Raw genomic sequence first — 15,822 nt, forward strand, 5'->3', positions numbered from 1 at the left:
CCATGGTGACTCTGAGCTGCTGGCATTGAAACACCTGAAGCAACAGACGCAGTAGATGGAGGAACGGCTGCTACAGCGTGACTGCAGCTCTTTATTATTCACCCAAAGCACCGATGCATAAATGCTCAAAGAGCAAATGTGTTGGTACCTTTGCAGGATCACAGTACTCACTGCAACACTTACCTTGTGTCCTCTGCCTTGGAGCTTGTTCCCACTTTCAGTGACACAGACGGATCCACTCATCATCCTGTGGGTTCAAGTCAGGTGTCATTATTAAATTATAGTGGGCATAATGCTCACTAATGCCGAACCCTTGGCCTGTCCCAACCAAATATACAGTTTCTTTGTGTGGATGTAAAATTTCATTTAGTCTTAAATGGACGATGGAACAAAGCTGTTCACTGGAAATGTGTTATACGCTCTTTGGCCACAAGAGGGCGAGTGTGCACACATTAAGACTGATCAAACCTGACTGTGCTACAGGAAACTGAGATACTGTCTAGTTCCTGCATCAAAGAAGTCACCGCCATCAAAGTTTAACAGGTTGTCAGTTGCCCTCGATCACATGTGATGAAGGTACTGGAGACACTGATAGAGGTCCACAACCATGACATCACCAGGTCACGGCCCACCTCAGACCACAGGTGAAAACATGTCTTGAAACGTACCCGTACAAGGCGACTGTGATCTCTGTTTCTGTTCACCATCAACTAAGACTTTCAGCACGACTTCGGGTCATGTCACCCACACAAATACTCACAAATACAACTGGATGGATGTGTTAGTGACAGGAGCACCCGCCGAGGATTTTGCGGAAACATCGGCTGTTGTGATGGAGGAGTACCTGGGCGTCCGACCAACATAGAGGCTGCATGCAACAAGATGAGTAGATTCCTAAACAAAATGCTTCAGTGAGAGCACACATGCAAGGTCTTAAATAATCAGGCCCCATCTTATCTTAATGACCTTGTAGTACCATATCACCCTATTAGAGCACTTCGCTCCCGCTCTGCAGGCCTACTTGTTGTTCCTAGAGTATTTAAAAGTAGAATGGGAGGGAGAGCCTTCAGTTTTCAGGCCCCTCTTCTGTGGAACCAGCTTCCAGTTTGGATTCAGGAGACAGACACTATCTCTACTTTTAAGATTTTCATAAAAACTGCCTTTTAACTTTCCTGTTAAAAGGGAGTTTTTCCTTCCCACTGTCGCCAAAGTGCTTGTTCATAGGGGTTCATATGATTGTTGGGTTTTTTGCTGTATTATTGTTGAGCATTTATCTTACAATCTAAAACACCTTGAGGCAAATGTTGTTGTGATTTGGTGCTATGTAAATAAAACTGAATTGGTGCCCTGAACCAAACCATGTGCACACAGACACCAAGAATCACTGCAAACATGGGACGTGCAGGGCCAGAGTCAATGATTTTGACATCACCAGGTCTGAGGTCACCATGGAGCTCAGGTAGGACGGGGCATTTGGCAGCTGATATAAAATTATACTCAGTTCTCTTATAAGGAAGCGCTGATTATGATGACAGCAGTCAAACAGGCATTGATGAAAGTTGTTCCACTTCACACTGGCAGGGATCTGGATCCACGCATGACAGCTGCTCCATGAGGGAAAGGTCCAATTTTACCTGTTGCACAATTTCAGGATGATTCTATTCAATTCAATTCAATTTTATTTATATAGCGCCAAATCACAACAAAAGTTGCCTCAAGGCGCTTTATAGATACAGAGAAAAGCCCAACAATCATATGACCCCCTATGAGCAGCACTTTGGCGACAGTGGGAAGGAAAAACTCCCTTTTAACAGGAAGAAACCTCCGACAGAACCAGGCTCAGGGAGGGGCGGGGCCATCTGCTGTGATTGGTTGGGGTGAGAGATTCTTGATCTCAACGTCTTTTACGTCACTGACACAAGACAGACGCCAATTATCAGCGCTGGAGAAGACATCGCGAACGCTTCCTGTCCATCCGGTGAAACTGTTGGGAAGACAACGTTGGAGAAACGTGAACATTTTATTTGTACTGTATAATCTGCAGATTCTGACAGAAATCTGTAACTATCCTTTGAAGCAGTGCTCCTCTAAAACAGCAATAATGAACATTATTAGGTTATTTACATTATTATGTAAATAACAAAATAACTTAAAGCAAAAATTGAGAAACGTAAAGTCCGAAGTCTTTATATTAAGGCCATCAGTCAAACAATACTGTTGCTCTGGGTCTAAACAGAGTGCGTTGTGTGTGACGTCTTCTTTTGCGCATGCGGCCGCTTTGAGCGTCACACTAGAGCGCGTTTGCTGTCGCATTTTATTTGTAGTGTGAACGAGCAGACAAAAAAATCGGATTTGATCAAAAAATCGGAATTGAGCATCAAGACCTGCAGAGTGAACGCAGCCTATGAGTCAACACGACATGGAAAAGGTTTAAAGGCACTTCTGGACCAATCACCGAGTGATGCAGAGATGCAGTCCGTGCTGTAAAAAGCACCAACTGATCTTCTCTCATCCTCTAACGTCACTTACATGCAGCATGCGTTTGCTGTCAAGTTGACTTCACTGTCACATTCATGTGAAACTACATAAGTCGTGCTGCAGGTGCACACTCAGTCCACACGGAGGCGCAAACACAATGTTTCATGACGGGGTCTCCACAAGAGATTACTGTGCGTCACGTTACCGTGACGTCATTCATTTTGCATCAGGCCAACCTGGCATCAGAGGCGACTGCACTGTCCACATGTGCTGTGATCAGATGCTGCGCCCTCCTGTAAGCGTGTGGATAAAGACAGAAGGAATACTGCACCTAACCATCTCATTCCACGCTCACGGCACCGGAGTCCCGGTGCAAAGCTGTGAGGAGGCGTTTGCTCCACACAAACATAAAGTGGAGCTGCAAACATCGACTGAGCCAGAGCAGCATTTTCACACGTTTTCACAGAATAAGCTATAAATAACTCGAGGCTCTACAGGTTGGTGTGTTGGATGCTGAGTGGCTGCAGGCGGCAGGTTGGGGAGGGGCTGGATGCTGTGCGCTCCAGTGATTGTTTTCCTCCTTTCTTGCGCTTCCATTGATCAGTAACGCGAGGAAGGCGGATCCTCTGACGTCGCCGTCAAGCTGCTCGGCTGCGTCAGAGTCCTGCTGAACCAAGGAAGAAGGAACCGAGAAATAAAAGGAGAGCGCTTCGGAAAGGCCGAGCAGAGCGCACGGAGCGTGACGGGGACATACAGACGCGTCGTGAGGAACACCGCGGACATGGAGGGCTGCACGGAGGAAGAGTACAAGGAGAAATTACTCTGGAACGTCAAACGAGAGGTAGGCGCGCACACGTGACGGCCTGCCGAGCTGCACATCAGTACTCTATTACTTTATTGGACTCAAAAATGCCCACAGAGAGGGGGGTGTTTGGGGTGGAAGGGGAGCGTGTTCGTGCTGTGTGGGGCTCAGTTGTCAGCGTCACAAGTTCAAGTTGCCAAACAGTTAAATAAACGCAGCATCAGTGCTCATGCAGCTGCACTCTGTGAGTAATAAAACACCTGCTTTCTTTGCTTCGTGTTTATTACTGTTACATTTCAAATATGTCAGCATGTCTGATTTTGTCCACAGTAATTCACTTTCTAGTGCACATGAAGGCATTTTAAAATGTGACTGTGTGTAAAAGCCCGATCATGTTTAAATGATATCAAGTATTTAATGATCTGACAGCTAACATCATCAAACATTTGGCAAAAGTGGGGAGGAGGAACCCCTTATTTACAAACTATTTGTATCAACATGATGATGTCCGTAATTTGCATCCAATCATAAGCTGGCCCTGCAGGAGGATTGCATTAGAAACCTCATGTTTTAAGTGATAAGCCGCGGCATCTACCAGCAGCACCAACATCCACGGTGCACACTGTGCTACAGGCTTTTTCTCTTCCTCATGATGAATGTCTCACATCTCCCCAGTGGGGAATAAATCATTACCCCTTTAACCTTTCTACCCACTCTCGTAATCCTCATGCTGAAAGCTACAACTGGAGATATTTCCCTGCAGATGACATGTCAGTAAAAACCAAAAGCAGCCTCTTAGGAGGCTGGATGTGGCGAGGTGTGGCTCACTGCTTGTACCTCAGTCTGAGCTTGAAGCTCCTGCCATTATAGTGGAGAAGAAAGGTCAGGCTAAAAATAACAGGCCAAAAATCTGATAGAGTGAAGAGGTGGGGGGATTACCTAATCAGTGTTCTCTGTGCTGTGAGTTCAAGTATCCCGTTCATCAAACAGAACCTCATTAGTTCTCCGTCACTGCTTCGCTTCAGGCAGCGAATGACTTGATATCGTTTAGTTGTCGTGTTTGCTCCAGTATTCAGATACATCGACTGAAGATTGTGGTTTAGTGGATTCATATCACTGCTGCATCTAAAAGAAGACGAAAGCAGAAAATGGAAACACTTTGACTTTAAGGGGATAAAAGCTGCAGCTGAGTTGGACGTTTGGAGCCATTGTGTGACTTGCAAACCTCACCACACTTTTCATCTTTTACAACTGACTAAAGATGCTAAATGCTGACGGCCTGCTGACAGCATGCACATTCATGAATCAACAGAACGAGCAGTGAGACCTAAACATGATCGTTACTCCTGCAGTTGTTTCTCTTTCATTCTGTGTTGACCACTTAACAGCGTGTTAGCTTTTGTCTTCCTGTCCAGTCAGGATGCAGAATTCTGGGCTGATAAACCTGTATTTCAAACAAGTAACATTAAACATGAACATACAGGTTTATCATTATTATAGATTGATTGACAGGATTTTTAAGGCCAATATTAATATTTAGTGATTTTAAAACATGTGATATGTTGGTTAATTTTTTTCAGACCCACAATAATAAACATATTTTCCTAACAGTTGTAATGTGTTGTATATATGAGTGCAGTTTAAAAATATCCTTTTTTATTGTTAGAAGTCATTGAATACTTCTTCACTCTCTGCCTTTGTGTTGCCAGCAAAGGGAGGTTGCAGAGTGCCCTCTGGTGGACAAACTGTGAAACATCAGCATTAATTACGTGGTTGAAGGGTGTTTCTCCTGCCTGTCACACATACTGGCAGTCGGAGGTGCAAGACTCATTTTGAATATCCAGGCTAAACACTTGTGTTCTCCTCCAGCTCTTCCATAGTCACCTACAGGTTTGAGTCTTAAATAATTGAGTCATAGCATCGCCTCCGGCTCAAAATAGCTCCAGTTCTCAGGATGACTGCAGGTGGTGGGGTCTGCGTCTACTAAACACAGACCACGTGGGAAAAGAAAAAGACTGCTGCAGTCTTGGGTGACTGAGCCACTGAAAGGTGTTGATACGCCGAGCTGCATCTTCAAATACACCTCCGGTCACCGTCTTGTGCTGCAGTAGCATCAATTGTTAATGCATGCTGGCTGTTAACATTTAAACAACGCCTCGGCGCCTCGGTGGAGTGTCTTTGTGTTTGAATTTTGAAATAATTGAAGTTGTATTAAAATCCTCTCTACATGTGATGAGGTGGTCCTTTGTTCAACATGTAATATTGAACCATCTGCTTCTCCTCATACAGCGCAGTGCTTCTCAAACACAGGGGTTATTGTCAGGTTCTTTTTTTCATACACACCACTTCCTGTTTTCTGTCAATTAAACGCAGATCTTTTAACTTCAGACGAGGATTAATGTGCCCTCACGTGAAGGAGATGCTGTTGCTTAAGAAAGGATCAGTTATCTGTTTTTTGCCATCTGCTCTATCTGCTCTAAACTCTTCACATTCTGTATATATTTGGTATACACGATTATCCCAGAGTTCATCCATGGCACGCCCGTCACTGTCTCAGGATGTTTTAAAGCATGGTAAATCCAGCTGTGTGGAGAGAGCCTGGTTTGAACGGGCTGACTGGCTCCTGCGTTAAAGCTCTCTGTCTCTTTAAGCGGCACTCTGCTCGCTCACTATTGCTTGGCAACTGAAAGCCTGTGCAGCTCCCTAAGAAGTTAAATTGCATCAGTTGGCGATTAATATCTCAGCAGTGAGCAGTGAGCGGCCCTGTCAGGTGGTCTCTTATACCGAGTTAAAAAGTGCTTTTCTGTAGTCACCTGTTTCCTTAAGCATCCTTCTCCTTTATAAAATCTGTAGTAGTTTTCTGGTGGTTGCAGAAGCAGCTTAGTCGTCCTGTAGATCCATAATTTTCTCTGTCTCCACAACATAGAAGATTTTTGGAGGAAATTAATTTCCCCCTAAACACAGAGCTATTCTAGCAGTTTCTTAACTAGTCAGATAACAAATCAAAGTATATGTGCTTAAAATGTAGCATCCTGGGTTTTTCTGTTTTACTGCTGCAGTAAAAGATACTTTGTTCAAACCTGAGCTGAATCGAGTGTATGCATGTAGCTGTACTGAACTGTTACCCTCATGTAACTGTAGCCATGCATGCTGATATGATGGATTAAATCCTGCAGTGTTTACACGTGTCAGTGTAACAGCTCTCCACATGTTGGCCTCACGTTTGCTCTGTGATAGAAATAAAGGCTCTCTCTTTAGAAGAAGCAGAGAGCCGGGTGAAATGCATGTGCGCGCACACACACACACACACACACACACACACTCCACTCATGAACAGTTGTATAGTTGTAAAAGCTCTTCATGAGTAGTTCTCCAGCTGCTCACAGAAATGGAAAATCATCTTCAAGATCAGGAAACGGTCACATGACCAACATCAATACTGTGACCGTAGTGTTGGAAGTTGGCCTTCATTTCCTTTATGTACTACACTGGGTAGCCTTGGATGCTGCTGTGTAACAGCATTAAATAGTTTCTTCTCTGAAGAAATATTCTAGCATTACAACTAGGGCTGCCACGATTACGTCGACTATCAAAATCGTCGACGACTGATTTAATAGTCGACGCATCGTTTGAAGCTTTGTAAGATCCCAAAAGACGCAGGAATAAGTAGTAGGATTTAAGAGTGTAATAACGGACTGAAACAGAAGATGGCAGCACTGCATGTACAAGGATGCCAGCTGCCGTTAAACCCCGAAGAAGAAGAAGCTGTGTCCCAGAATTCATAGCGCAGCCCAGCTCAGTTTCCAACAATGGCGGCAGCTAGTTAGTTTTAATATTACTCTTATTATTCTTTCTGGGTCACAAAATAAACGTTTAACATATTTTCAGGTGAGAATGTAGCTGTGTAAACCTCAAATATCTGCTCAGTTTATCAAGACACCACATATTTTCAAAAGCGCTCCGACGTTTTCGGAGACGTCTGTTAGCCACTAGCTCGATAGCTAGCCGGGGGCTAGGCTCACTAGAGCCGTGAGAACACCGGACTCCCGGCTAATCGTTTTCAAACCCACCGCCGTCTTTCGCTACTCAGGTTAAACATGATATATAAGTCACTTAGATAACTTAAAAATTCTATTGTTTGGCTTTTTTTAGTATTTTATTTGTTCCTGAGTAAATCGGTTTGGCTGAGATTAAAGTTATAGTTTTTACACAGCTGAATAAACATCAAGCAGACAGCTGATTATCAGAAGTGTGAGATGCTCGAGAATTTACTCCGGTGTCCTGTTATATTTTAGATAGCAAGGAGTTTATTAAACTTCACCGAAACAATCTGCAAATTTCATTAAACTTTAATAAACTATCATCTTGTCTTTATTTTTAGTTAGCACATACCTTAAACACTTAAAGCTGTAAGCTAATGATAGTTATATAAGAGCAGATGCTGCTGGTGCAATAAGCTGTAGTTTTACGTCCAATGGATGATGATCTGATTAGTCGACTAATCGCACAAATAATCGGTGACTAGTCGACTATCAAAATAATCGTTTGTGGCAGCACTATACAGGATATGTCTCTTTAAGGAGAGAGTTATCTCAGGGTCATAGTATCTGTGAAAAGCAGCATCAGGTCAACAACTGCATTATGAGTGAGGACAAATGAACTGATCCTTCAGCCTCCCTCTTCCACCACCAGTGTTACGAGGGCATTGCTCATGACCTCAGTAATGACGGTGTCTCTGTGGCCTGACAGCAGCTCTTCAGTGAAGGCGTGCAGTACAACAAACCAGAGCGCAATTTTCTTAGATAGTAGTTAAAACCATATATGTGTGAGGATAATGTGGGTAGAGGGCCCACATCAGAGACCAGAGTTATTCAGCAGCAGATTCAGAACAGTATTTGAAGAAACAACACGGGCATCAGAAAAATCCGGTTGTCGTAATTTTACCTAATTAATGATCCAAAGAAGTATTTAGTAGTTAGAGCAGGGGTGAGGATCTCACCCTGGGTCAGCACACATGAATCAAATGATTAGTTTGTTATCAGGCCTCTGGAGAAGTTTTTAAATGAGCCGTGTTGGATCAAGGACACATTTAAACCTGCAGGACACCGGGCCCTGAGGCCCCCCCACCCCTGAGTTAGAGGCTTCTTCAACAACAGGGACGCTCAGTTTTGAAACCAAAAGTCTTAAAAACAAACAAACACATGAACATTATTATTACAGTTTTTATAAGCCATCAAATTGAACATCCAGGATTAGATAAAGTCAGTGTGGCTGGTTTTCCAACTGGGAAACGAATCTAAAAACACACGTGAGGCTCTGAGATTATTGCAAAAATCATAATCACACTTATTTTGGACATTTGTCATTTCTGCATCATCTCAAAGCAAGGTGCTTCCTCTAAATTCCCACCTGACACGGAGACGAGCGGCAAGAGCTGACAAAAGAGCGAGCAGTTAACACCATCCTAATGTTTGCAGTGCGCTGTTTTAAAAGCCACACATGGTGCACCTTTATCAAACACACCTAATAGAGACACAGGCTGTCGTTGCCTCCTCCACCTGTTGGGGCAGCAAAGGTCCCGCCTGGGTCGTAGGTGTGTTTCACAGGAGGACAAACTTGTAATTGATAAAAACGAACAATGGCGACTGAGCCGCTCGGGCTTCAGCATCCATTCAAACTAATTATTTGTGTTAAAGTCGTGAGTAATCCCCGTCACAGCGCTGCCCGTGTTCCACTCTCAGACACATGTCTAATCAGCAGGAAGTGGAAACACCTGTGCCGCCGTTAATGAGCCCGACTCGTATCTAACAGTGCGCAGCCGTGCCGCTGTTGTTCACCTTTCAGAGAAGAGCGCCGTGCTTCACGCTAATTACAAAATGATGAGCTGAAAATGTGACAAATGAATGAAATTCTCAGCTGTCACCTTACGGTCATGTAAAAATAGTGAAGCACGTTTAAAGGTGGCACAAAAATGCTTTAATATTGTTATTTATCACAAACCAAAGAGGCTGGTGCTCCGATGAACTGACCCACCTCAGGAAGTGAACAAGCCCTTAATCATAACCTCAGCACCACCCTGGGTGGACGATAAACAGCAAACTGTCTGCTGCACAGTCACTTACTGTATTTTCCACTGTGTGGAGCACGTTTGCATCAGGAGCATGGTTCTTGGTGAGCACAAACAAACTGTTGGTGTTCGCTTGTTTGTCCAGTCACGAACACGAGATAAAGGGAAAATTAAACGTCTCCTTATGTAGCAGAGGGGGGCTAATGAGCTCCTTTCTCCTCCCAGAAAGCATTAGCTTCAGGATTCGTAGAAGTGTGTCAGAATCACCCAGCTCTGCTCAGCCATGAACGGCACAAAAACCCCAAACACAGTGAATTTGTCTTCAACGTTGTCCCTGGAAGTGCGTGCTTATTAATGCAGGAACGTCATCTTTAAGCTAAAGTCCATAAATGCAGGTATCTCTGAGGTCATGTGAACTTTGTGCCAACAAAACGAGCTTCTAACGTTAGAGGTGGGAATCACCATACATCCCACGATACGATATTATTGTATTTTTTAAAAATATTTTGCGATATTCAGATTCTGTACATAAAGGTAAACTTTATCAATATTCATTTTATCTAATATCAAAGTCTCACACTCAGTCTTTCTCTCATTTCAGTTTGATTGTTGACAAACTGAACGGTTTGTATTACAGTCTAGTCCAACTTAACTGAATCAACCATCTGGTACAATTATAGCTATTCTGAACTATGCAGTTTATGAAAACTATGCAGCCCCTTCAGCAACTGAAGAATTTGAAAGTAAATTAAAACAAAATATAATTTTACATTAAATAAAAAAGTTTTAAACTTAATTAAAATAAAACATGTCTTAAATTAAAATAAGTAAACTGTCATGTTTATTAAACACATTTGGACAGTGAAGGAATGTCAGGATTCTTGCTCAGAAAAAGGATCAACATGCTCTGAAGTCAGAGCACAAAAACCTTTTTTGTAACAAAATATCGATTTCTGGTGTCCCTGTATCCATACATTATTAGCAAACAAATATCACCATACTACACAGTATCCATTTTTTCCCCCACCCCTATCTAACGTACTCCAGTCACGTGAGTTTGACCTGCAGTGTTTATACGCCTGCTCGTTAACAGGTGGGCCGATCTGAGCAGTTATTAACATCTGTGTGTTTTTAAGAAACATTTATTATGAATTTGGATTTTTAACCATGTTTATTGCAAATGTGATGTTACTTTATCTGCTGGAATTAAAACTCCTAGAGCTCACGGTAAGTCTGTGTAATCACTGACAACTAGAACTAATTAAACTTGTTAGTTTCATCGTCCCACCAGGTGAAGGTATCGATCCCGCTCTGTGGAGCTGTTGGTGTGGGTGGAGCTGCTCTCTGCGTGAATATATGGATCTACTTGCACATCTATAAAAGTGGATGAGAAGGAGAAAGTTCCCCTGACCTGACTCATGGGTCTGCTCCTGTCTCTGTGAACATGTTAATTCAAGCGTCTGAGTCGTGGATCTTTGAGCATACTGACTGGAAATGTACCTGCAAATACAGGAGCAGGTAATAGTGAAGCCTTTATAACTGAGCGGGATTTGTTGGTAGACTGAAAATAGCATTTTGTTTTCGTTAAAGGTAATCGCAGAAATATAATATTTAGAATATGTGTTAACAGATGACTCAGTGTTTGCCACTCTGACCTTCAAATGCCACGACATTTCCTTGTTTTTCCTTGTGGCATCTATGACTGACTGTTACGCAGAGACAGGAATGGTAAAGAGCCAGTTTGACTGGATCTGTGGGCTACTGGCACGTGTCCATCTGGTAACATAACAGGCTCCGTCATTAGGAAGTTTTATTTTTATTGCTTATTTCCTTTCCTTTAAGGGAATGACCCCAGAGCCCAGCAGTACTACTATAATACTATAAGACTAGTAGTAGTAATACTAAAAAAGACCTTAAATAACAAGTCACAGCTGATCAGGGTGAAAGCTTAAGTGAACCAAACACATGACACCAGAAACTGCTGTAGAAACTGCTGTTTGCTTCGCCTTCCAGCAGTTAATAAAAATTTATTTTTACCACACTGAAGTTTTATTTAACAAGTACAAATTTAACCCTCAGTCAGAGTTAAACACGTCTTAGTGACTATTTGTATTTGCAGGTTTTCAGTGCAGCATCGTATAAGCTCTTTGTGACCAGTTTAACCTGTCGACTGTCCAGCAAATTTCAATGTTATTTATATAGCATTAGGGCTGCCACGATTAGTCGACTAGTCACGATTACATCGACTATCAAAATCGTCGACGACTACTTTAATAGTCGACGCGTCGTTTGAAGCTTTGTAAGATCCCAAAAGACGCAGGAATAAATAGTAGGATTTAAGAGTGTAATAACGGACTGAAACAGAAGATGGCAGCACTGCATGTACAAGGATGCCAGCTGCCGTTAAACCCCGAAGAAGAAGAAGCTGTGTCCCAGAATTCATAGCGCAGCCCAGCTCAGTTTCCAACAATGGCGGCAGCTAGTTAGTTTTAATATTACTCTTATTATTCTTTCTGGGTCACAAAATAAACGTTTAACATATTTTCAGGCGAGAATGTAGCTGTGTAAACCTCAAATATCTGCTCAGTTTATCAAGACACCACATATTTTCAAAAGCGCTCCGATGTTTTCGGAGACGTCTGTTAGCCACTAGCTCGATAGCTAGCCGGGGGCTAGGCTCACTAGAGCCGTGAGAACACCGGACTCCCGGCTAATCGTTTTCAAACCCACCGCCGTCTTTCACTACTCAGGTTAAACATGATATATAAGTCACTTAGATAACTTAAAAATGTTGTTGTTTGGCTTTTTTCAGTATTTTATTTGTTCCTGAGTAAATCGGTTTGGCTGAGATTAAAGTTATAGTTTTTACACAGCTGAATAAACATCAAGCAGACAGCTGATTATCAGAAGTGTGAGATGCTCGAGAATTTACTCCGGTGTCCTGTTATATTTTAGATAGCAAGGAGTTTATTAAACTTCACCGAAACAATCTGCAAATTTCATTAAAATTTAATAAACTATCATCTTGTCTTTATTTTTAGTTAGCACAGACCTTAAACACTTCAAGCTGTAAGCTAATGATAGTTATATAAGAGCAGATGCTGCTGGTGCAATAAGCTGTAGTTTTACGTCCAATGGATGATGATCTGATTAGTCGACTAATCGCAAAAATAATCGGTGACTAGTCGACTATCAAAATAATCGTTTGTGGCAGCCTTATACAGCACCAAATCACAATCACACAACAACAGTCGCCTCAAGGTGCTTTATATTGTACAGTAGATCCTAGAATATTACATACAGAGAAAAACCCAACAATCATATGACCCCCTATGAGCAGCACTTTGGCGACAGTGGGAAGGAAAAACTCCCTTTTAACAGGAAGAAACCTCCAGCAGAACCAGGCTCAGGGAGGGGCGGGGCCATCTGCTGTGATTGGTTGGGATGAGAGAAGGAAGACAGGATAAAGACATGCTGTGGAAGAGAGACAGAGATTAATAACAGATATGATTCAATGCAGAGAGGTCTGTTAACACATAGTGAGTGAAGAAGAAACACCCAGTGCATCATGGGAATCCCCAGCAGCCTACAACTAAGGGAGGATTCAGGGTCACCTGATCCAGCCCGAACTATACGCTTTAAGAAACAGGAAAGTTTGGAGCTGTTTTAAACTCCTATTCTTCTTTTCAGGAACAACAAGTCTATAGCAGCTGTTTGTTTGTTTGGCTCTCCAAATCGAGCGATTTAGCCCACCCCTCACTAAAATCTTAACCTCCCACTCCTCCACAATACAGGGAAAAGGTTTTGAGCGAAAGAACGATATTGTAGTAAGAAATTCATTATAACACAACCACACAAGCAATTAAATCCATTCTGTTTATCAATTAGACCCGAACCAGGCGGAGGTGCCAGACACATCCTGGATTAATTACCGACTGCAATTAATTTTTTGGAGAGAGCGAACTTGGACAAGCGAGCGGCAGATTGAGTCAGTGTTGCTGAACTCGCTCAGGCTCTCCTCCCCAGAGACACAACAGATAGCAGCAGAAACACTCATTTGAATGTTTCCAGGATGCCAAGATATTAATTGGAAGTCAGCAGTGCGGATGTTTGGGTGAGATTGTCAGAGCTGTTATTCCTACGTGTCACAATTTGAAGGGGAGACTGCGTCACTCTTATTTATATATATTTTCAAAAAAAATTCCCCTCTCGCCCCTGTGGGTGGTTGATCCTTCAAACTCGGGTCCTCTACCAGAGGCCTGGGAGCTTGACGGTCCTGCTCAGTATCTCAGCTGTGCCTGGACTCTTCTGGACAAAGATCTCCGATGTTGTTCTCTCTCGATAGATAGATATTAGGGGTGCAACGATACACAAAATTCACGGTTCGGTTCGATACTTTGGTGTCACGGTTCGATATTTTTTTGATACAAAAAAATGTTCATGCTTTTTTAATTTGTCATTTATTAAAATTATAAATATATATTTTAACTCAAAAGTACAGTTTTTAAATTTAATGTTGCTGAAACAACAACATAATAAAAAAATTAATCTGATGGAGAAATCCCTCATCTTTGGAAAAGAGAGTTTATTACAGAGAAATGTCTCTTTCCAAAATAAAAGCTATACTATACGCTTCTTCTGGGCTATATTCTCAGCAGCATATTAAACATATCAGGTCCCCATAAGGAGAATCATGTGCTAACGGCTGTCTAAATGACTCGGGTAAAGTTTGTAGCATGCGTGCTTGTTGTTTTTGTCTGCTTCCACTTCTCTTTCCACGAGGATGATGTCGGAGTAAATGTGCAGTCATATTCGTTGTGTTCCCACTAGTGCTGTCAGCGTTAATCTGAAATGACGTTAACGCCACAACACGGCAAATCTCCGTTAACGAGCTACCGCAGATCGCCCCGTGCGTGGGGCTGGACGGCCAACATGTTAACGAGCTAACTGCGCTAACGCACTAGTTCCCACCAATGTAATTGAACATTGCGTGGCACATCCAACATACTGTTTTACTTTAGTCCATGACGCGCTTACCTTCAGGGTCATACGTCACATGAAAACCAAAATAGTTCCAAACGCCAGATCTGAATGAGGGTGGGGGAGGTTCAATTCGCCATGTTGCAACGAGCTTAGCTTCTGTCTTGCTAGCTTGCGCTGCGCTCAGTGGATCTGCACTTGACAGTGCAGCCTAGGCGGAGTAGTCAAACGCAGATCCACTGAGCGCTCAACACAGACAGCATCGTCAGAAGAAAAGTTGATCAAATAAATTAAAAATTTTGTATTGTTCGATACATATGCGTACTGAACCGAAAGCACTGTATCGAACGGTTCAATATCGATACGAGTATCGTTGCACCCCTAATAGATAGATAGATAGATAGATAGATAGATAGATAGATATTTGGTAATGGGGTAATTGACGTTCCATAGAAAAACATTGGTTTCCATACCGATAACCAATCAGTAAACAGCAATGAACAGCTGCTGAGCCGTCTTTACATTCTTTGGTGATATGAAGCCAGTGATCTTTATTTTAACAGAGTAAAAGAAAAGTAGAACTACACCGTCAGGCACGTGTCACAGTGTTGGTACTGCATTGATGTATGAGAGTATCAAATGGTAAATGGTAAATGGCCTGTATTTATATAGCGCTTTACTAGTCCCTAAGAACCCCAAAGCGCTTTACATATCCAGTCATCCACCCATTCACACACTGGTGATGGCAAGCTACATTGTAGCCACAGCCACCCTGGGGCGCACTGACAGAGGCGAGGCTGCCGGACACTGGCGCCACCGGGCCCTCTGACCACCACCAGTAGGCAACGGGTGGAGTGTCTTGCCCAAGGACACAACGACCGAGACTGTCGGAGCCGGGGCTCGAACCGGCAACCTTCCGATTACAAGGCAAACTCCCAACTCTTGAGCCACGATCGCCCCATACTCAGTCAGTATCAGTCCAGTCTCTGACTGGTCTATTACCTGTTCAAGGTTTTTGCCCTTTCAGCAGATTTAAGTGTGTTTGCTTCTTTCTTTGTGATCATTTACAGAACTACAGTATAGTGAATCAGCTTTTTAGCACCAGTGTTATTTATTCTAATATACCACCGAAATATCTGAAGCTAAATATTCTAATTTCATATTTAAAACAGGTGGGAAAGAAATAAAGTGCAAAACTCTTCACCGTGATGCTTTTACAGGGGATCAAATCTCACGTCTGTGTGAACGTGTTGTGTGGGAGTCATGTGTGACACCCACCAGCTTTTGCAGTTCAAAGAACTGTGTTATATAAATTTGTGTCTATATAAGTTACCTACCTTTGCATCGTTTCAGAAAATCATGCTTAAAGCTTATCACTTTAATAATTGTTGGTCTTGTTTTATCATCATCATTATCACCATCATACACTCTGTGGACTAAAGTTTTGGGCCACAGCTCAATGAAATCTGGTATTTCAGTCCCATTGCCACAAGTG

General features: G+C 42.6%; 1 protein-coding gene and 1 long non-coding RNA gene across 5 annotated transcripts in view; both read left to right on the forward strand.

Annotated features, from left to right (window-relative positions):
- Positions 1-1,731: 1,731 nt before the first annotated feature.
- Positions 1,732-15,822, forward strand: part of sgsm2 (small G protein signaling modulator 2) — a 113,171-nt gene continuing 99,080 nt past the window's right edge. For 2 of the 4 annotated variants that reach the window (XR_014877927.1, XM_085184688.1), the window contains exon 1: positions 2,113-3,319. Coding sequence is in view for 3 of the 4 variants with exons in the window: in XM_085184688.1 (XP_085040814.1) it covers positions 3,260-3,319 (60 nt within the window). In the remaining variant the exon portion in view is untranslated. Of the gene's footprint in view, positions 3,320-15,822 lie in introns of all 4 variants that reach the window. The other 2 variants (XM_085184689.1, XM_085184690.1) reach the window with 2 other exon arrangements.
- LOC146504583 (uncharacterized) lies at positions 3,326-11,985 on the forward strand. Its single transcript, XR_014877943.1, has 2 exons — positions 3,326-11,431; positions 11,467-11,985. It is a non-coding gene; the product is annotated as an uncharacterized LOC146504583 (long non-coding RNA).

This window comes from Neolamprologus multifasciatus, chromosome 14 (genome assembly GCF_963576455.1).
Source record: "Neolamprologus multifasciatus chromosome 14, fNeoMul1.2, whole genome shotgun sequence".
Lineage (NCBI taxonomy): Eukaryota > Metazoa > Chordata > Actinopteri > Cichliformes > Cichlidae > Neolamprologus > Neolamprologus multifasciatus.